The sequence below is a fragment of the Hyla sarda genome, chromosome 3, assembly GCF_029499605.1.
Source record: "Hyla sarda isolate aHylSar1 chromosome 3, aHylSar1.hap1, whole genome shotgun sequence".
Taxonomy (NCBI): domain Eukaryota; kingdom Metazoa; phylum Chordata; class Amphibia; order Anura; family Hylidae; genus Hyla; species Hyla sarda.
In genome coordinates, this window is record NC_079191.1 from 297,085,257 (window position 1) to 297,108,743 (window position 23,487).

Genomic DNA, 23,487 nt, shown 5'->3' on the forward strand with positions numbered 1-23,487 from the left:
CATAGAGGTCCCAGGATGATGTAAGACCCACCAAAATGCTCCTCTGTGTCCTTTGAATACAACACTCCAGAGGCAAAGCGTGAGGGAGAGGAACCAGCGCCATCTTACCTTCACTGTCCGGAACGGGGCACCCTGTAAGGTGACGGGAAGAAAACAAGCCTAGCGATCCCTCTCTTCTTACCGACATGGGCTTTGCTCATACACCAAGCGGTGCCCCGACAAATGTGAGTATCAGCACTGTCAGTGCGCATAGCCCTGCGGCCCTACACTCCCCTAGTAAGCTCCGCTTGTCGGGAGGCTCCGGCCCCTTGCCTTTACCTTTTGTTGTCCCTGGCACTTACCAGCAGCCCGGGCTAGCAGCTATTACACAGAGCGTGGACACCAGGAGCGGCGTGGGAAGGTAGGACTGAAGCAGGCACCATCTTGAGCATCCCCTCAGTTAGCTGCCATGCTAGAATAAGGGGGAACAGCTTTCAAGGGGAAGATGTGATCCCTGACCCTCCTAGAGAGAAGAACTGTGCAGTGAAATCATACTGTGACTCATTTATCAGAAGCATCCTTTCCATTGCCTGTCTAGCATAACCCCTGCAAGTGCCAATACCTGCTGTTCATTTTAGTACCCTCTTCCCTTACCCCTAAAGCATTTTCTGGCAACCATTAGCTCTCCATTGCTGCCATCTACCACCCAGACCCATCATATATCCACACAGGGTACCTTCCTTTATTTAAAAAAAACGCCTGGATTCCTGCAAGAAGGGGTAACTGAAGCCCCTCACAATATGTCAGGTCTCTGAAAAAGAATTCCCACAGAAGAGAAGCTGAGAAAATATCAGATACGTCCTTGTTATTGCTCAGTGACTGGCCAGTCAACAGTGTGCTCAAATACACTGAACCACTAAGTTCCCGCTTGCTCTTATTTCCAGGCTACAGAGAACATACATTTCTTTTCTTAACCTCTGCTGCTACCCTGTGGTCATTTCTCAGTTCTACGCACTGATTAATTCTATCACCACTAGTGCCTTTCTAATTCTTACTGCACCATCACCTAGTACTTCCCCTCCACCACTTTATCCAAACGCAATCTAGTAAGACCCTTTACAGAAATCCTTCCAGGGATGTGGAATTTCTATCGCCCGACACTAGCAGTTTTGGGCGTCGGGCAGGTGAATTTGTCCGGCCCTTAGCCCGGCTTCGGGCAAGCAGGGCCGGACCTGAAAAGTGCGGCGGCGATCTGCAGTCTGTATGGAGCGGCTCCTGACTCCTGCCCGCTCCATACTCTGCCGCCTGTGTCCTCCGAAGCAGAGCAGGGGAGATGAGAAGCTGTGTATTTGTCTTCTCTCCCCTGCTCTGCAGACGTGCGTGGGGAGATGAGGGGACATGGCTTCTTGCTCCCCGTGCAGACCTGCCTTCACTCCCCCCAGCTGTAGCTTCGGAGAGCTGAGGGGAGGAGGCGCGTCTGCACGGGGAGACTGTATGCGGCGCTCTGCAGTATGTATGGAGGGGGCTCGTGATTCCTGCCCGCTCCATACTCTGCAGCCCCCGGCTGTTCTCAGTAGCCGGGGGCCGCCGCTAATAGCCAGCATGCGGCGATCGCCGCGGCTGGCTATTAAACCTTTAGATCGCCGCTGTCAAAGCTGATAGCGGCGTCTAAAGGGACATGTGAATGCTCCCTGGTGGGCTAGTGTGGTCGGATCGCCCCCCCCCCCCCCTGCAGCGTAATCGCAGGGGGGCTATCCATTATGGAGGTAGCCGGAGGACTTACCTCTGCTTCCTCCTGTCCCGGCCGGCTCTGTCATTGATATAGCCTGGCTGGACCAGGCTCTATCAATGGATCACAGAGCACACAGATTAATAGAGTTCAATAGAACTCTATTCATCTGTCTGAGGAATCTAATGATTCCTCATAAGTCTAATAAAGTGTAAAAAAAAATAAAATAAAAAAGTTGTAATAAAAGTTTGAAAGACACACATTAACCTAGTGGTCTTCAAACTGTGCCCCTCCAGATGCAAACTGTGCCCCTCCAAACTGTGGCCCTCCAGATGTTGCAAAACTACAACTCCCAGCATGCCCGGACAGCCAACGGCTGTCCTGGCATGCTGGGAGTTGTAGTTTTGCAACATCTGGAGGGCCACAGTTTGAAGACCACTGCATTAACCCCTTCCATGTTAAAAGTTCAAATCACCCCCTTTCCCTATATAAAAACATGTAAACATAATAAAAATAAACATATTTGGTATCGCTTCGTGCGTAATTGTACAACCTATGAAAATATAACATTATATATCCCGTACGGTAAATGTAAAAAAATACCAAACCACAGATTTGCAATTTTTATAATATCCCAGAAAAAAAAGTTAAAAAGCGATTAAAAAGTCAGATCAATACCAAGATGGTACCGATACAAAAAAATGATTATGGCGCAAAAAATTAGCCCTCATACAGCCTGGTATGCGGAAAAAAAATAAAGCTACAGGGGTTAAAAAATGGCAAATAAAAAAATTTGAAAAAGTCCAGAATTAGTAAAACATGACATAAACGATACAAATCTGGTATCGCTGTAATCAGGCGCCTAAAGTATAAAACTAACATGTTACCTCAACCACAAGGTAAATGGCGGAGAAAAGAAAACCACCAAATCTGCTAAATTATCTTTTACTATTTCAATTTCACTTCACCGATTATATATATATTTTTGGTTCGGAGAATATGTTATTGAAAAATTAAAAGGTGTCCTTATAGTAGGTAGTTATGGCTATTATAGGGTGAGGAGGAAAAAAACGAGCGCGTAAAAGCGAAAATTGGCCCGGACAAGTGGATCGTCATGAGGGACAAGTAGATTTTGCTCCATATTAGTCCCGTGGACAAGTAGTTTTTTTATAAAATTTCCACACCCCTGCCTTCGTTCTAAATCTATGGCTTACAAGTGGCTATTTCCATTTGGCCTATCCTTCTCTGCAAGTGGTAAAAGATATACTGTCTGCTCAAGAGCGGACCTTATGAATACATTGCCCAACCTGGAACGGGGAGACGTGGATGTGCCAGACTGGGCAGCGGTTATGATTCTGACTGATCTTCCCTCTATCCCTTTGCCTACACCATGGGAGACCGCTGGCTCATCCAAGTCAAATAAGGCCAAGAAACGTCCGGGAAAACTAACACCTAGGAGAATTGATATGCCCGACACTTGACTGCCTCCTACAGATTGAGGAGTGTTGCGCCTAGTACACACACTCTCCTCCCTCTTGATAGATGGATATTCAGCCTCACCTTCTACACATGTTCCCTGATCTCTAAAGAGTTGTTGCCTTGTTTGCTGTTTGTTCTCTGTGGTTCTAATCATTCTTTTTCCACAGGCGGACTTTATCATCAATGACTTACTGTCGACCTTTTGAATCGATTGAGGAGATGCTCTTTCTTCCTAGGTCCCCCTCTTCATGTCACAGCAATGCAGACTTCTATCAGCTTTTGAGAAGCTTACAGATTGCTGCACTATGCCTCCCACTCCAGAAAGCTGACGAGACTCTTTTTGCATAAGGATCGACCTCTACTGCCTTAGGCTGAGTTCACACCACGTTTTTGCAATACAGTTCCCGTATACGTATTCAATTTGAAAACCACATGGAACCGTATTGAAAACCATATGCATTTACTCTCCATTGAAAACCGTATGCCAAACGATGCATTCGGTTGTGTCCATTTTGCATCTTGAACGGTTTTGTCCGTTTTTTGCCCATACCCAAAACCGTAGCCTACCACGGTTTTTGGTTCGGTTGAAAAACCATATATATATATATAAAATATATATATATATATATATATACATATATATATATATATATATATATATATATATATATATATATATATATAAAATATATATATATATAAAATATATATTATATGTATATGTATATATATATATACCCCGTTTCTCCGAAAATAGGACCGGGTCTTATTTATGGTATGCACATTGAACAACCTGGCGGTTCCACGATATTTATGCGCGAGCTGCATATCACATGATGATAATGGGGGGAGGGTGTAAATGCCCCCCAATGTCCCTACCCCCCCCCCCCCCCCCCCCCCCGCCGGTTTATCAGCCCAGCGCTGCACCCCACAATCCCCACATCGGGGTACTGATCATTTGTCACCTGCAAATGCAGCTTCTCTCCCCCCCTGCCAAATAATTATCAGCCGCTGCGCTGTAGCTATTCCTGTTCCCGGGCTGCAAATATTAAAAAGCAATCTTTAACTTACCTTCGTCCTCCGTTCCCCCGTTGCTAAGGCACTGGCCTCATGGTCCCTCCGCTGTTCTTGCTGCTTCCTGGTGTTGTGACGTCTTAGAGCCTTCAGCCTATCACCGGCCGCAGCGATGTCCCGCCTCGACCGATGATAGGCTGAGCCGACTGTCATGTAAGAAGCCGGCCAGCGAGCGAGAACAGCGGAGGACAGCGTGGCCGGTTCCTTAGCAACGGGGGAACGGAGGACGAAAGTAAGTTAAAGATTGCTTTTTAATATTTGCAGCCCGGGCATTGTCTAGGTCAGTGGTCTTCAACCTGCGGACCTCCAGATGTTGCAAACATTTGCAACATCTGGAGGTCCGCAGGTTGGAGACCACTGGTCTAGGTCTTATTATCGGGGTAGGGCTTATATTGCAGCCCACCCCGATAATCCGGCTAGGGCCTATTTTCGGGGTAGGTACTATTTTCAGGGAAACACGGTATTTTATATATATAAAAATGTGTGTGTGTGTGTGTGTGTGTATTTTCCAGCATCATGTCCAAACGGCTTTTATTATTATATTTTAACATGAAATTTGGCACACATGTTACTTATATGTCAACAACAAATATAGGATAGGTGATTTAACCCTAACTCACCCCCATTTGCCAGGGGCGGGGTTTATGTTTTAAGTCCCATACAAGTCAATGGGAAATATATGTTACTGCATAACTTCCAAACGGCTGGAGATATTTCGATAATACTTGGTCACATGTTACTTATATGTCCAATTAAAATATAGGACAGTTAATTTAACCCTTAACTACCCCCATTTGTGAGGGTCAGGGTTTTTGTTTAAAGTCCCATGCAAATCAATGGGAAATGTATGTTCCCACATAACTTCCGTATGACTGGCGATATTTCAATACCTGGTACACATATTACGGGTCAGGATAGGAGGTCGAGAAAGAAGGACGGGATAGGAGGTCGGGATAGGAGGACGGGATATGAGGTTGGAATATGATAACAATATATTAGGACGGGATATGAAGTCAAAAGCTTCCTCCTTTGTTTATTTTCCTCCCCAACAAGGATTAGGAAGGAAAAACCTGGCAACGCCGGGTATTCAGCTAGTATAAACTACAAGCAACAAAATCACCAGTGAGAAAGAGATTATCAAGATACTGCAACACATTCTGAGCCCCATGAGATTTTCTTTAATGTATTCTAGAATTCTGCCTGCCTGAACCATGGGTGATAATCTATCTATATCTATATATAGATGCATATCATAAAATGTTGCAGTATCTTGTAATACCTTTTTTATTGGATTAACAGCATTTTGTAGAGACAAGCTTTCGGGATTCCTCCCTTTATCAAGTCCAAAGCAAATCTAAGCTCACAAGGAGAAGACACAGGTTACATCTCACAAATATGCAGGGGTTAAGACAATAGATGTGGATAATTCACACTAAGATGGGCCTTAAATTGTCCTGTTATGGGAACATAGACTAAATAGATAAGAATGAGAAAAAGGGGGAGGGAGGGGGGAGCAGGGGAGAGACTGATAATTAGCAGGACATAGTGAGATGTAAAAGATAACAGTGCAGGTTATAAGAGAATACAGTACAGTACAGGTTATAAGAAATTTTGATAATGAGATAAGAAGCTCAAATCCACATTAAGTCCCCAGTTTTTCGAGTCAAAAAACAGTATAATTTTGGCTTCAAATGTCTTTCTCTCGTGTGTTTTTGAAGTTCCCTCTCAGTATCTTGATTGTAAGGTCATGTATGGAGTGGCCTGTTTGGGTAAAATGATGTCCAACTAGGGTGCAGTAGTCATTTTCTTTATGGCAGTTGATGGAATGTCTGTAGATTCATCCATTCGTTGAGTTTCCGGCTGGTTTCACCAATGTAGCATCCCAGGTCACACTTGGTGCATTGTATCATGTAGACCACATTTGGGGATGTGCAGGAATATAGTCCCCTAATGTTATATGTCTTGTTGTTGTGGGTGGCTTCCATCTTGGTGCAGATATGTTGGCAGAGTTTGCAGCGTGGTTTGTTGCAGGGTTTGGTCCCATTCTCTGTGTCTGTTCTTTCTGTAGGTAATTTTCGGCTGACCAGCTTTTGTTTTAAATTGTGTGGTTGTCTGAAGGCCAATATGGGAGGTTCAGGGAAGATTTCTGTTAGCATCTCATCTTCCGCCAATATCGGCTGTAGGTCCTTGATGATTTTTCGTATTTCTTCAGGGGCCGGATTGTATGTGGCTACCAGTGGTACGCGTGGTGATGGTTGTATCTCTCTGTATTGCAGCAGGTGTTCCCGTGGTGTTTGAAGGGCGGAGTGTATTTTCCTATTGATTGTCCTAGGTTTGTATCCTTTTTGTTTGAATGTATTTGTTTGAAAATATCATCAATGTAACGGTAGTATCTGTAGGGTTTGTGAAGTTGTGTGTCTAGAAATCGTTGTTCAAGGTCAGCCATGAATAGGTTGGCATATTGTGGTGCCATCCTGGTCCCCATTGCAGTGCCCACCATTTGTAGATATATGTCACTGTTGAAGCTGAAGTAATTGTGTGTTAGGATGAATTCTATTAGTTTAGTGATGACTCCAAGGCTGTATTTCCGGTTGTGGGTTTGGGATGAGAGGAACAGGGAGCAGGCATCAATTCCATCTCCGTGAGGGATGTTGCTGTATAAGGATTCTACATCCATTGTTACGAATATGGAGTTTGCAGGCAAGTTTGTAATCTGATTGAGTTTGTTAAGTAAGTCAGTGCTGTCCTGTATGAAGATGCTGGTGTTTTTGACAAAGGGCTTTAATATCTTTTCTACTAAGCCAGAGATCTGTTCTGTTAATGTGTCCATACCGGTTATTATTGGTCTGCCTGGGTTCCCAGTTTTGTGGATTTTTGGAAGCTTGTAGAATGTCCCTGTTATAGGATTTGTGGGTATGAGTGTCTCTAATCCTTTCTGTGACTCTTTTGAGAAGGATTCAATCAATTTCTTCAATTCCAGAGTGTATTCTTTGGTGGGGTCTTCTGTCAGTTTCTTGTAGTATGTAGTGTCTGACAATTGTCTGTTTCCCTCTTTTATGTAATCCTCAGTGTTAATTATCACCACTGCTCCTCCCTTGTCTGCTGGTTTGATTGTTATGGTTTGATTATTCTTTAAGTTTTTGATGGCGTCTGTTTCTAGTTTTGAGAGATTTTAGTTGGTTTTATAATGGTGTTTTTTGACCAGGGATGCTGTTCTTAATCTGAAACTTGCAATGTAGCTGTCCAGTTTGCTGTTGCGTCCTGGTGATGGAGTAAAATCAGAATTCTTTTTCTTGATATTGTAATCCAGGGTTGTTGTAGTACTGTCCTCTTTCTTATGGAAGTACTCTTTCAGTCTCAGTCAACTAAAGAATACTTCCAAGTCTGAGTATAGTTTGAATTCATCCAGTTTAGTGCTTGGACAGAATGATAGTCCTTTAGAGTGAACAGATCTCTCAGACTTGGATAGTTCATAATCTTAAATATTTATAATCCCTGTGTTGTCTGTATTGTTGTCAGGAGTAGTGCTCATATTGTTGTCAGGAGTAGTGGTGAGGTCATCGGTTGTTTCAGGTATTCCATTGCTTGTAATGATCCTGGTTTCTCTCTCTGCCTGGTGTTGGTTGAAATTTTGAGAGAGTTTCCTGAGTTTTTTATTTTTCTTCATGAAGAGTTCTCTTTTCTGCTGTCTATTGAAGTATTGTATATCGTGTTCCAATTGTTCAGCCATATGTTGATGAGTTTCCCATAGATCCTGAAGGAGGGATTGTTTTAAATGTTTGATGTCTTCTCTTTTCTTGTACATTCTACATGCTTCCAAAAATCCACAAAATCTGGGAACCCAGGCAGACCAATAATAACCGGTATGGACACATTAACAGAAGAGATCTCTGGCTTAGTAGAAAACCTATTAAATCCCTTTGTGAAAAACACCAGCCGCTTCATACAGGACACCACTGACTTTCTTAAACTTAATCAGATTACAAACGTGCCTGCAAACTCCATATTAGTAACAATGGATGTAGAATTCTTATACAGCAACATCCCCTCATGAAGATGGAATTGATGTCTGCTCCCTGTTCCTCTCATCCCAAACCCACAACCGGAAATACAGCCCTGGAGTCATCACTAAACTAATAGAATTCATCCTAACACACAACTACTTCAGCTTCAACAGTGACATATCTACAAATGATGGGCACTGCAATGGGGACCAGGATGGCACCACATTATGCCAACCTATTCATGGCTGACCTTTAACAACGATTTCTAGACACACAACTTCACAAACCCTACAGATACTACCGTTACATTGATGATATTTTCATCATTTGGACAGAAGGAAAAAAAAAACTCAGAAAGTTTCATGATGCCTTTAACTCATTCAATCCATCTATCAAACTCAAAATGGACTTCTCTACAGAAAGTGTGAACTTCCTGGACACTACTGTCACAATAAACAGGAACACACTACGAACGTCTGTATACAGAAAACCCACAGACCGATCCAGCTATCTACATAAATCCAGTTTCCATCCATCACACACAAAGAAAGGCAAGCTACCAGGCACCATCGCATCTTCTCCAACCCTGATGACGGAGACCTGCACCTACAAACACTGTGAGAAATTCAAACAAAAAGGATACAAACCTAGGACAATCAATAGGAAAATACACTCCGCCCTTCAAACACCTGCTACAATACAGAGAGATACAACCATCACCACGCGTACCACTGGTAGCCACATACAATCCGGCCCTTGAAGAAATACGAAAAATCATCAAGGACCTACAGCCGATATTGGCGGAAGATGAGATGCTAAAAGAAATCTTCCCTGAACCTCCCATCTTGGCCTTCAGACAACCACACAATTTAATACAAAAGCTGGTCAGCCGAAAATTACCTACAGAAAGAACAGACACAGAGAATGGGACCAAACCCTGCAACAACCCACGCTGCAAACTCTGCCAACATATCTGCACCAAGATGGAAGCCACCCATCATTAGATTCCTCAGACAAATGAATAGAGTTCAATTGAGTCCGGAGCCTGCTCCATACATACTGCAGAGCGCCGCATGCATCTCCCCGTGAGTGAAGGCAGAGGTCGCAGGTCTGCACGGGGAGCAAGAAGCCACGCCCCTCATCTCCCCCCCTCCCCCGCACATCTGCAGAGCAGGGGAGAGAAGACAAATACACAGCTTCTCATCTCCCCTGCTCTGCTTCGGAGGACACAGGCTGCAGAGTATGGAGCGGGCAGGAGTCGGGAGCCCGCTCCATACAGACTGCAGATCGTCGCCGCATTTGTCAGGTCTGGCCCTGCCCGGCGCCCAAAACTGCTAGTCCCGGGCGTTGGGGCGATAGGAATTCCACATCCCTGTGATTTTACAGCGATTCTGACATAAATGCAAAAAAAGAAATACCCACATGTGACTCCATTTTGGAAACAACACCCCTCACGGAACGTAACAAGGGGTATAGTGAGCCTGAACACCCCACAGATGTTTAATGAAAATTCTTCAAAGTTGGATGGAAAAAAAAAAAATTCACTAAAATGCTGGCGTTACCCAAAATTTCTCATTTTAACAAGGGAAAATAGGAAAAAAGTCCCCCTATAATTTGTAACCCCATTTCTTCTGAGTAAGAACATACCCCATATGTGGATGTTAAGTGCTCTGCGGGCGAACTACTCTGCTCAGAAGAGAAGGAGCGCCATTGGGCTTTTGAAGAGAAAATTTGTCCGGAATTGAAGGCAACGTGTGTTTACAAAGCCCCCATAGTGCCAGAACAATGGACAACCCCCCCCCCCCCACATGTGACCCCATTTTGAAAACTACACCCCTCACTTAATGTAATAAGGGGTACAGTGAGCATTTACGACCCACACGTGTCTGACATTTTTGGAACAGTGGTCCGTGAAAATGAAAAATTTTATTCTTCCTTTGCACAGCCCACTGTTCCAAAGATCTGTCAAACGCCAGTGGGGTGCAAATTAGGGGTGTGAATCGCCAAGAATTTGGCGATACTATTTGAATCGAGATACCAGTGTGGCGATTCGATATAACCCGATATATCGCGATATCGTCTAGGTGACGATACATCGCGATATATCCCGATTTTGTCTAAAAAAAAACAACGTCTTTTACACTTTTATTAAAACTATTTTTTTATACACTTTATTAGACTTTTAGGAGGAATCATTAGATTCCTCAGACAGATGAATAGAGTTCTATTGAACTCCACTGATCTGCGATCCATTGATAGAGCCTGGTCCAGCCAGGCTCTATCAATGACAGAGCCATGGAGAGCAGGGAAGCAGAGGTAAGCCCTCCGGCTACCTTCACAGTGGATTGCCCCCTCGCGATCGCGCTGCGGGGGGGCGATCCACCCCACTAGGGAGCACTCACTGATCCCTTTAGACGCCACTATCAGCTTTGAGAGCGGCGATCTAAAGGGTTAATAGCCAGCCGCGGCGATCGCCGCATGCTGGCTATTAGTGGCGGCCCCCGGCTACTGAGAACAGCCGGGGGCTGCAGAGTATGGAGCGGGCAGGAGTCCAGAGCCCCCTTCATACACACTGCAGAGCACCGCATGCTGGATATTAGCGGCGGTGATGCATCAGCGGCCCCCGGCTACTGAAATCATGAGTCGGAGCCCGCTCGATACATCCAGAGTGCTGCCGCGTCAGATCCGGCCTGCCCAGCTCCACAAATGTGGAATTTGTATCTCCTGATGCCCCGGACATGCTGTTCCGGAGGTCAGGAGATACAAATTCCACATCCCTAAAAGGATCGATTCAAAAATATTTTGAATCCATTCAGTATCGCAAAGTGAAAAATCGCAATAATCGAGCAAATCGATTTTTACTTACATCCCTAATGTAAATATTCACTGCACCCCTTATTAAATTCTGTGAGGAGTGTAGTTTACAAAATAGGGTCACACGTGTGTGTGTGTGTGTGTGGGGGGGGGGGGGGGGGGTGTCACATGTCCACTGTTCTGTCCACTGTTCAAAATAGGGTCACATGTCCACTGTTCTGGCAGCACGGGGGACTTTGTAAACGCACATGGCCCCTAACTTCCATTCCAAATTTTTTTTTTTCCCAAAATCCAATGGCGCTCCTTCTCTTCTGAGCATTGTAGTGTGCCAGCAGAGCACTTGACGTCCACACATGGGGTATTTCCATACTCAGAAGAGATGGGGTTACAAATTTTGGGGGGCATTTTGTCCTATTACCCTTTGTAAAAATTTTAAATTTGAGGGAAAACTAGCATTTTAGTGAAAAAAAATCATTTACACATCCAACTTTAATAAAAAGTCATCAAACACCTGTGGGGTGTTAAAGGCTCACTGGACCCCTTGTTATGTTCCTTGAGGAGTGTAGTTTCCAAAATAGTATGCATGTGTTTTTGTTTTTTTTTTGCCTGTCCTGGCACCATAGTGGCTTCCTAAATGGGGCATGCCCCCCCCCCCCCCCCCAAAACCATTTCAGTAAAATTTGCTTTGCTTTTCCAAAACCAAATGTGACTTCTCTTCTGAGCATTGTAGTTCGCCCGCAAAGCATTTTACGTCCTATCATTGGGTATTTCCATACGCCAAAAAGATGGGGTTACAAATTTTGGGGGGCATTTTGTCCTTTTATCCCTTGCAAAAAAAAAATTTATTTGAGGGAAACTAGCATTTTAGTGAAAAAAAGTAATAATTTACACATCCAACTTCAACGAAAAGTCGTCAAACATCTGTGGGGTGTTAAGGCTCACTGAACCCCTTTTTACGTGCCTTGAGGGGTGTAGTTTCCAAAGTAGCATGGCAAGTGTTTTTTTATTTTTATTTTTTTGCTGTTCTGGCACCATAGGGGCTTCCTAAATGTGACATGCCCCCCAAAAACCATTTCAGAAAAACTCACTCTCCAAAATCCCATTGTCACTCCTTCCATTCTGAGCCCTCTACTGCGACCGCCGAACACTTGACATACACATGAGGTATTTTCTTACGAGAGAGATTGGGTTAAACATTTTAGGAAGATTTCTCTCCTTTTACCCCTTGTAAAAATTCAAAAACTGGGTCTACAAGAACATGCCAGTGTAAAAAATGAAGATTTTGAATTTTCTCCTTCAATTTGCTGCTATTTCTGTAAAACACCTAAAGGGGTTAACAAACCTTTTGAATGTCATTTTGACTACTTTGAGGGGTGCAGTTTTTATAATGGGGTCATTTGTGGGGTATTTCTAATATGAAGGCCCTTCAAATCCACTTCAAAACAGAACTGGTCCCTGAAAAATGTTGATTTTGAAAATTGTGAAAAATTTGAAAATTGCTGCTATACTTTGAAGCCCTCTGTCTTCCATAAGTAAAAACCATGTCAGCTTTATGATGGAAACAGACATATTGTATATGTGAATCAATGTATAATTTATTTGGAATATTCATTTTCCTTATAAGCAGAGAGCTTAAAAGTAAAAAATAAAAAAATGCTAAATTTTCACTTTTTTCATCAAATTTTGGAATTTTTCACCAAGAAATTATGCTAGCATCAAATTTTTTTTTTTTTACCACTAACAAAGTAGAATATATCACGAAAAAACAATCTCTGAATCAGAGTGAAAGGTAAAAGCATCCCAGTTATTAATGCTTAAAGTGACAGTGGTCAGACGTGCAAAAAATGGCCGGGTCCTACAGTGAAAATTGGCTGGGTCCTTAAGGGGTTAAGTAAATATGTTTATTGCAGGACTAGAGACACTTGTATAAGTGAAGGGAATGGAGGGTCAATAGTTCAAGCTGAAGCTGTAAACCATTGGAAAAACTGCTGCCATTCAGCTGAGGCTATAAAAACTTGTAAACTCGATTGTTAGCTTAAAGGGGTACTCCACCCCTAGACAGCTTATCCCCTATCCAAACAATAGGGGATAAGATATAAGATCGCCGGGGTCCCGCTGCTGGGGACCCCCAGGATTGCCGCTGCGGCACGGCGCAGTCATTACTGCACCGAGCGAGTTCGCTCTGTTCGTAATGACGGGCGATACAGGGGCTGGAGCATAGTTATGTCACGGCTCCACCCCTCGTGATGTCACTGCCCGTCTCCTCAATACAAATCTATGAGGAGAGGTGGCGTGGCGGTCCTCACACCCCCTGCCTTCAACTTAAATTAAGGGGGCAGGCCGTGATGTCATGTGGGGCGGAGCCATGATGTCACGCTGCTCCGTTCCCTGTATCGCCCCTCATTATGCACAGAGCGAACCCAATCTGTGTAGTAATGAAAGTGCGTGCCGAAGCGGCCATCCCGGGGGGTCCCCAGCAGCGGGACCCCGATCAGACGTCTTATCCCCTATCCATTGGATAGGGGATAAGATGGCTAGGGGCGGAGTACCCCTGTTTTATAATAAATGCCCCTTGCTGGATCCAACCACTGCCCTATCTTCAGCAGAAGATCAGCACACAAACTGTTCAATACAGTAGACTGTTTGCTTCCCAGCCAGTAGTCCTGTGGTTAATGACAGGTATGTTGCCTTTCTTTACTTCAAGGAATGTATAAAATACATATTGCATATTAATACAAAACTCTGGAGTCGGAGTATTTATCTACCGACTCCACAGCCCTGGTTTGTACACCATTTATTCACCCTGGCCATGCCCAATGGCCTTTGTTTACCAGGCAATTCTTCCATCTGCAGATAACCTTGTTTTTTCTTTTTTGTATGATAAGTTATGGTTAGTAATGTAATTGTGTCTTCCGATAATGTCAGGGGTTTCAACGAGCCAAGAAAGAGGGGACAATTACTCTCACTCACCTGAAGAGATATGGTAGACATTGCCCTACTTCTAGAAACTAATTTTAAAGAATCTCTGATTCCCAAGCCTACCAACCCATTTCTACTTTCATTGGTTCCACAGCACCCATCCCACCTCAGCATCAAATGGAGTATCGCTATCCACAAACACACCCCATATGTACACACCACCTCCTTACCTGACACTGAAGGGAGATATCTATTCATTAAAAAGGAACCAGAGCACTTTTATAGCTCCCTCTATAATTTACCTTACCCCCTTGGCGCTGAATCTCTAACCAACTTTCTTAACTCCATCTCTCTTCCTACTATTTCTGATAGTGAAATGGAAAACTTGAAAGCACCATTTATCAAAAATGAAGTTTCCAAAGTACTAGCCTCAATTCCCTCGGGCAAAAGCCCTGGTCCAGACAGGTTCCCCATTTCATATTATAAAACCCTTTGATGAGGATGACCCTTATGTTTCTTATGTCTGATTGATATATTAATACTAATATGCCATTGCTGATGCTGGAGAAAGATATTTAAACTACCTATAACCCATAAACCAGCTTGCTATTTGCTTGCAACTAAGAAACCTTGGAATGAGGCCAGGAGGCCCAAGATGAGATGTCGGAAGACAAAAAATTTGAGGAAGATACAGATTGTATAGAAGGGCAAAGATCTGGGATTTTCCAGTATGAGAGCGAGAGGGCCGCATAAATGAACTTTGGCTAAATGCTAAATATGCCAATATATACAGAGATAAAGCTCAACTAACCAATCAAAATGTAACATGATAATTTTGACGTCATAACTGAACCTCCCTTTTTTGTCAGATGTAAAAACAATGTACTTCCGTGTAAAACAGAAACTCTTTGAGAACTATCTGGGAACACTGTGTGGGAACACTGTGTGGTCTCAATTTTATAGAGGAGATCTAGTCGCAGGTGACTAATTGCTGCTGTTTAACCCCTTTAGGACCCGGGGTTTTTCCGTTTTAGCATTTTAGTTTTTTCCTCCTTACCTTTAAAAAAAACATAATTCTTTCAATTTTGCACTTAAAAATCCATATGATGGCTTATTTTTTGCGCCACCAATTCTACTTTGTAATGAGGTCATTCATTTTACCCAGAAATCTACGGTGAGGCAAAATTGGAAAAAAAGAAACCACCATTTTGTAACTTTTGGGGGTTTCCGTTTCTACACAGTACATTTTTCGGTAAAAATGACAATCCTAACTACATACAGGAAAATTTATACGCTTAAAATTGTCATCTTCTGACCCCTATAACTTTTTTATTTTTTCGCGTATGGGGCAGTATGAGGGCTAATTTTTTGCTACGTGATCTGACGTAGCTGTACCATTTATGTATTGATAGGACTTATGTAATGAAAAAATGAATAAAAAGCGATCAATAAGTAACCAAAAATACACTATTTTAGACTTTGGAATTTTTTTGCGCGTACGCCATGGACCGTTCAGTTTACGTAACGATATATTTTTATAATTCGGACATTTCCGCACGCAGTGATACTACATGTTTATTTTTATTTACACTTTATGGGAAAAGGGGGGTGATTCAAACTTTTATTAGGGAAGGGGTTAAATGATCTTTATTAATTTTTTTTTTTTGCAATGTTATAGCTCCCATAGGGGGCTATAACACTGCACACACTGATCTTTTACAATGATCAATGGTTTCTCATAGGAAACCATTGATCAATGATTCTGCAGCTTGACTGCTCATGCCTGGATCCCAGGCACTGAGCAGTCATTCGGCGATCGGACACCAGGAGGTAAGGAAGGGACCCTCCTGCTGTCCTGTAAGTTGTTCAGGATGCCGCAATTTTGCCACGGACATCCCGAACAGCCCCCTGAGCTAACCGGCAATGATTTACTTTCACTTTAGACGAGGTGTTCAAGGGTTAATAGCGCGCGGCACCGCAATCAGTGCCGCGCGCTATTAGCCACGGCCCCGCGTTATAGAACGGGAATGGACTCCTGACGTAACGGTACGTCATGGGTCCTTAAAGGAGTTAAATCTAAGTCCACAAATTAGCAAATCGGGAGAGGTTGTGAGAGAACCAGTAAAATGTTAACATCGAAAATGCACTACATATTAAAGAATTAATTTTTAATTATTTTTTTGAGCTTTAGGGAATTAAAAGTGGCAGACATTTTGGATTCAGAACTTAGATTCCCTAAAGCGCAAAAATCTGAAAGAAATTTTAGACATTTTCGATTCAAAAAAACGTTTTGCTTGAATTTAGATTTTTGAGTTTCCTTGATCTACTTAGTGGATACGGTCAAGGGAATAAAAAATGCCGTAGATTATTTTTTTTATTTTCTCTTGTAAATAGTGATGTATTCTGTGATAACATTTGTGTAAATATGTACTTTTGTGTAAAATCGTACTGCTGTTAGAAACCCAGTCCAGTATCGTATTGCTCGTAACATTGGGGTGTGAAAAATTGTCGGATATCAGTTGTATCTACGAGTTCAAGATCTTTATCAGAGAATAACTTGTGTGTGGAATCGTACTGCTGGTAACTTTTGGGGTATAAGAGTAATATGAGTAATTGTACCAGTCCAGTAACTTTTATATCAAGTTATATCTTGTGTATTTTACTGCTGGTAGATTTCCAATGCAGTCTTTTTACTGTATCCTTGATATCTTTTTAGTGTACTGCTGATATCATGTATCAGTTCAGTATCCTTTTGTACCAGAAGATTAGTATCAGGAAAAAATTTTGGTTGTATCTATACTCGGCGGACTCACAGTGAAGAGGCAGTGAGCGGATTCGTGGACACAAATAGTGGATGCCAGAGTAAGCAAATAGTTAATATAAAATATATTTTACCGGTATGTGCAGGTCCCAGGGTGCTGGGCGGGGAGTGTGCTGCTGGAGACTCTGCCATCTCAGGTATGCAGCGGTAGTGGTGGGCTCACATTTGGTGGACTGCAGCGCTTCTTTTGTAGATAATTATATGGACAGGCGGTTGGGAGCGCTGTATCTATTGTGGTATTGCTGTGGCTGGACGCATTTCAGGACCCCATAGAACTTTCTTCAGCAGCTAGACATGATAGTGAGATGGTCATTTTTTAAGATATATATTAGTTATAATTCCTCCCTTTTAGGTGAGGGGGCGTCACATTCAATTAGTGGGAAGAAATGGGGAAAATGTGGTTTAGGAAGCAGTATGAGTCAATTTTTTTGAGAAAATATTTCAAATGGACATAAAATATAAATGTACAATACAACATATATAACAAACTATAAAATATATGTGTAGCAGTAAAATATGGAAATATGAAAAAGCAGAAATGGGAAAAAAAATTGGAAAAAAGAAGCAAGTATGTCTATTGCATATGCACATGTGTCAGAATTAGTGTACCTTAAAACATATTTATGAATAAAAATTGTGTGATTGCATATAGATGTGGAAAGGTGAATATATATTAAAAAATTATTATGATAACTAACAAATAAATATGAAGGTGAGCGGTAAGGCAGGAAGTGGAAGCCGGTGATCACGCTGTCGAAAATGGAAGGTAAATCCAAAGTAATTTCATACATTTATTGAAGCTATGTACAAACGCAATGAGTTTCAAAACCGTCTGGTTTTTTAATCAGGCGTGATTTCATTCAACTTTAACTCCAATTTATACAGAATACAATCAAAGACGTAACACATGGACATGACGTGTTCAACCAAAGTAAGACACGGAAAACAGGTAAAATACGAAGAAGAATCCCAAAAATTAGCCCATTATTAATAAGTAAGCTCATTAATAAAAAAAAACTCATTCATAAAAAACACAATGCAAGTATATCTAGACATAGAAATAATGAGTATATGTGGACATCTAAACACCACATATATATTACGCGCATATATAGAGATACACATATACACATGTTCATAGCTCACATAGTTCATATGTTCATAGTTCACATGTTCATAGCTCACAATAGTAGAAACCAGTAAAAAACTGTATGAGAAAACTGTGTATATAAAAGAAAAACTATATAAAAAACGGGAAAAGAAGAAAAAGTAATATAAAGAAAGGATCATATTCAATTAAAAAGTGTTTTTTTCTATCGTTTCATTTAAACTGTGAGGCCATAATGAGTTTATGATAGAAATCCAGTATGATTCTTTATTAATCAGATTCTGGAATCTATTGTGTGTGGTCTCGGAAATAGAATCAATGACTTGCACTGTCAAGCCTTGTAAATTACCAGCGTGAATGGTAGTGATGTGTTGAGACACGCTGTGTTGCATAAATTTACTATTGATGTTAAAGCGATGTTTGTTCATTCTAGCCCCGAGGGACTGAACTGTTCGACCAATATACTGTAACCCGCATTTGCAGGTGAGTAGAAAGATAAACAGTCATATTTTCCTCTAATGGAAAAGGATTCACCTGTAGAGAATGATTTGAAAGTGGAAGTCTCATTTTCCGGGACCAACGCGCAACATAAATGTCTGGCATGAGTGCCCGTGTAGGATAAAGGTGCTATTGTTTCTTCCTGGGATGTTACTCTCCTAAGTCAACCTGGTGCAAGTTGGCTTCTCAGTGTGCGTGCTCTTCGATAATTTATAATGGGCTTGGAAGGAATTTTTTGTACTTTGAAATTTGGTCACTTAGTAAAATTGCCCAATGCTTCTTTAAAATTGTATGAATTTGAGCCGTGGAACTAGTACAATATTTTTTTTTTCAGTCGAGTAGTTAATATCCTGTTTTTTGTTTTTTTTTTTATAATTTTTTGGTAATAGATCATTCTGTTTAAAAACTTTTATTTTATTGCATGCGGTATATTTTTTTAATAAATTATTTGGGTATCCCTTTTCTGTAAAACGACTTTGTAAAAATGTTTTGCCCGATTTATAAAATCAAGGTCATGTGAACAGTTCTTCCAAAACCTTCGATATTGTCCACATGTTTTTAACCCACTTGGGTAGATTACAACTACCAAAGAATAAAAACTGTTTACATTGACCTGCTTAAAATGTGTGTGGGTCCCAAAGTAATTCTCTTTTTAAAAAAATCTCTAGATCTAAGAAGACAATTTCCGAAGAAATATTAGGTGTGAAGACCAACCCCCCAATTATTATTGTTAATATCAATAAAATCCAGGGCCTCTTGTTCTGATCAACCCCATATAATGATCAAATCATCAATAAATCTACGATAAAATAAGATAAGTGGATGTGCAATAAATAGGGACTCGAAACGTCCTATATACAAATTTGCATAACTGGGGGCGAATCGAATCCCCATTGCACATTCACGTAATAGACAATAAATGATGTCATCAAATGAAAATACATTATGTTGTAAAAATAAATATGTGTGTAATAATTAGTGATTATATCCAAGGGTATATGACTAAATGAAAAAAATGAGACTTTTTTTAATGAAAAAAATGTAGCTAACCGAAGCTATGCACAGCATGAAGTGGGATTCGGTTGAAGTAGGGGAGGGGTCCCGATCAAGAACAGGTCAGAGTGCTGATAGCCTGACTTCGACGTGTCGTCGGAAGGGACAAACTCCTAGTCCAAGAAAACGAATACCTCCAACTCAATGTTTAGACCCTTGGGTGCCAAGGTATCGAATTAGAATATTTTTCTTAATTCAGCTCTGGACATTTTATTTATAAAAAGTTCCCCCCTCTCCTGTTTTGTTGAATTGTTGGCTGCATATTTGAGATTGTTAGGATTGCCCTGGTGGTATTGTTTAAAATGTGATTATAATGGATGTTTGTCATTTTGTTTCTTGATGTTGTATCTGTGCTCAAGAATACGGGTTTCCAGGGCTCTGGAGGTACGGCCCCTTAATTGCAGGGGCATTGAATTACATATATTACTCCCTTACTAGCACAATTGAGAGTCATTGATTTTGTGTATATAGCCATTTGAAGTAGATTTGATTTCTAGGGTTCTCTTGTTGAATTTGGTTTCTTTACAGTTGGGACATTGTCCGCATCTGAAGAATCCTTTGAGATCAACTATGGTGGATAAAGATTTAGGATTGGGATTAGAGGAACGTACTCTAGGTGCGATTTTGATACCTAAATTGGGCGCTCTCGTATACATAATGGATGGCTTGTTTTGAAGAAAATTCATTTAAAAAGTTTTGTCCTCACACAATAGTGGCAAGTATTTTTTAATAATTGATTCTATTCTGTAGTGTTGTGTGTTATAAGGAATGATGAGTTTGGGAAAGTCTTTTGTGGTGGCTGTAGATGTGTAGAATGAAGAATGTGGGTCTAAATTGCAAATTTTTTCTAGAGATTGTTGCAGACCTGCCAGAGGATATTGTTTGCTGACAAATTGGTTGGCAAGTGATTCGTCTTCTATTTCGAACTGTTCATTGTTTGCACGATTGCGCTTTAGTCTCCGGAACTGGCTGGTGGGTACATTATACCAGCCATTGAGGTGGCAACTTGAATGCAGTATAAATGCATTTTTGCCACATGTTTGCGGTGTGTAATGCATGTAACACATAGTAACATAGTTCATAAGGTTGAAAAAAGACCAGAGTCCATCAAGTTCAAGCTATAACCCTAATAAGTCCCTATTGAGTTGAGTCTGTCATTGTTAGTGGATATTATTAAATCTAAAAATTCAATGGAGGTAGCACTAACATTAGGTGGGAATTTGAGATAAAAATTATTAGTAATAAGAAATGTTATAAAATTGTCCAGATTGTGTTTGTTTCCTCGCCATATAAAAAATGTCGTCGACATATCGGTGCCATGTCACTAGATCGCCACCCAGCCGCGGATCGATAGTGGTAGTTTCCCAATCTGCCATAAACAGATCGGCATAGCTGGGGACAAATCTCTTGCCCATAGCAGTGCCATTTGTTTGTAAATAAAAATCTGTTTCAAATTTAAAATTGTGTGTTAAGATAAAATTGATGCCGTCAAGTATAAAATGGATCTGTTCCAATGTGAGATCTGCATACCTTTCTAATGTATTGTGGATGGCCGTCAGTCCCTGTTTATGATTAATGATAGTGTAAAGGGAACTGATTAGAGATGAGCGAATTTACAGTAAATTTGATTCGTCACAAACTTCTCGGCTCGGCAGTTGATGACTGATCCAGCATAAATTAGTTCAGCTTTCAGGTGCTCCGGTGGGCTGGAAAAGGTGGATACAGAGTTTCCTATCTCCTAACTGATATCTAGTGTTCCCAAATGCCAAGCTGGGTCCAAATTGATGGATTCTACTATCTGGATGATTTGTGTGGTGTCTCTTATATAGGATGGGGTTGTTTTCACATAAGGTTGTAACAGTTGGTCGATGTATTGCGAGAGATTTGCTGTGATTGAACAAATACCCGACACAATTGGGCATCCTGGGGGTTGTTTTGAATCTTTGTGAGTTTTTGGTATCGTATAGAACACTGGTATGGGATCCTGTAATATAATCAAATTCATTTTTGGAGAGAAAGCCTGTGTCTCTTGTTTTTTTGCATAATGCGAACAGTTGTTCTAAAAATTGTAGAGCTTCAATAAGAAAGTAATGTGCTGGCTCTGCTATCCCTCAATTTTAACTCCCTTGAATAGTCTATGTATCTTCTAAAAATTGTGTAGTGGGGTCACTTTTTAATTTGGTGTAGGGAGTAATGTCATTGAGTTGGGACATGCATTCAGCTGTGTTTGATGTGGTGTCCATTATTACAATGCCCCCTCCTTTGTCGGCTGGTATGATGGAGCGATAGATCTTGTTGAAGTTGTTTCATGGCTGATAATTTGCCTGGTGTCAGGTTGCCCCATGTTTGTTTGGGTGTTTTAATTTTTCTCAGATCGTATTCTACAGCTCTTTTAAAAGCTATCATATCTGGACTGATTTCTTGTCTAGGGTAAAAATGGGATTGTTTTTTAATGTAGTATGCCTATAGGTAGATGTAGTATTCTGAGTTATGGGATTTAAAAAAAACAATATTTTTTCAAGCTTCGTTTACGGATGTATTTTTCAATTCCAATATGTACTCAAAATGTATCTAATGGTTGGCTGGGGGCAAATTTAAGACCTTTGTTCAGTAATTTAAGCTGGTTGGGATTAAAGGGGTACTCCGGTGCTTAGACATCTTATCCCCTATACACGCTCCGGGGACTGATTACAAACAGGGTGCCGCGCGCAAGATCACGGGGGTCCCCAGCGGCGGGACTCCCGCGATCAGGCATCTTATCCCCTATCCTTTGCATAGGGGATAAGATGTCTAAGCACCGGAGTACCCCTTTAAGAGTGGCAGAACTGAGATTAAAAACATTGGCATCTGAATTTATGTCTTGGTTACTTTGGTTCTGGGTTGTTCTAGTGGTTCAATTTAGTCCTCTATGAATTCTCTTGTTTTGGTGTTCTGTATGATGGGAGTGACTGGAGGTGTTTGGTGGACTTGTGCTATTGTCTATATTGTTTGAATGGTTTTACGTACTAGTTGTTGTTTGGTGAATGAGTCCATCGGGTGAGTATCGGTTTAATGGTGGGTCTGTGAGAGGTCTGATGATGTTGTGTTGACTGTTGTTGATTCTGGATTTGTATGTTGTGTGGTATCTGGGATTCTGCCAGTTGTTGTGGGGGTAATAATTTGGACGTGGACTGGGGTAATAGGACCCGGAGTGGTGTCTGGGTTAGAATAGTATGTTATGTTCGGGTGATGGTGATTGTAGCTATGTTTGGGGTAATGTGGACTGTGTATTGGAGGCTGAGGTGAAGGATGTGATCATGGTAGGTGTCTTCTTAGGGTGGTCCCCTCTAAAAAATGATCAGTGGATAAAGCGGTATATAACAAAATGGAAAGAGAACACCAGCACTGAATAGTTCCTGTACAAGCTGCCTAGATACAACAGGTGGATCTCGGCTAAGACCACCAAAAATGGAGCTGTACACAATATATATATAAGAATGTGTATCGGCGCTCTAATAATACAAACTTTATATAGTAATAGAGGCTCACTTACTAAAATCCTGATGGGGAGTGTACTCCGAATCTCTGCCCAGAGGGAAGTTCTTGTCTCCACTTAAAAATCCATGCAAAGCTGTAAGTCCGCGTCCTTGATAGTATGGAGCTTGTCCCATAGTACTTGCTTTTTGTGTTTGGAGCAGTTTACAGAAGTCCGTGGTTCCAGTCAGCCTATTAGCCGGGAGATCTGCTCCGGCCGGTGGAGTCTCAATGGCTTGCGGTACTTTTAGTGGATTACGGAGTGCTGTGACCTAGCGCTACGACACGGAGAGCGCAAAGCCAAAAAGCATCTAACGCTTTTCGGAAAGTAACGCTTTCCTTCATCAGAGATGGACGCGTTACTTTCCGAAATGCGTCAGGTGCTTTTTGGCTTTGCGCTCTCCCTGTAGTAGTGATGTCACTTGCAGTGCTACGTCACAGCACTCCGCAATCCACTAACAGTACAGCAAGCCGGTGAGACGCCACCGCCTGGGGC

The 23,487-nt window shown here is 41.6% G+C and overlaps 1 protein-coding gene across 7 annotated transcripts in view; it reads right to left on the minus strand.

Moving 5' to 3' along the window:
- TAF5L (TATA-box binding protein associated factor 5 like) overlaps nt 1-23,487 on the minus strand; it is a 170,833-nt gene that overhangs the window by 34,402 nt on the left and 112,944 nt on the right. Inside the window, exon 2 of one of the 7 annotated variants that reach the window (XM_056566928.1) lies at nt 16,894-17,107. The exons of the other annotated variants lie outside the window; for them this stretch is intronic. Within the exon in view, the coding sequence (XP_056422903.1) occupies nt 16,894-16,951 (58 nt within the window). The 5' untranslated portion in view covers nt 16,952-17,107. The remainder of the gene's footprint in view (nt 1-16,893; nt 17,108-23,487) is intronic. 7 annotated transcript variants of the gene reach the window in all.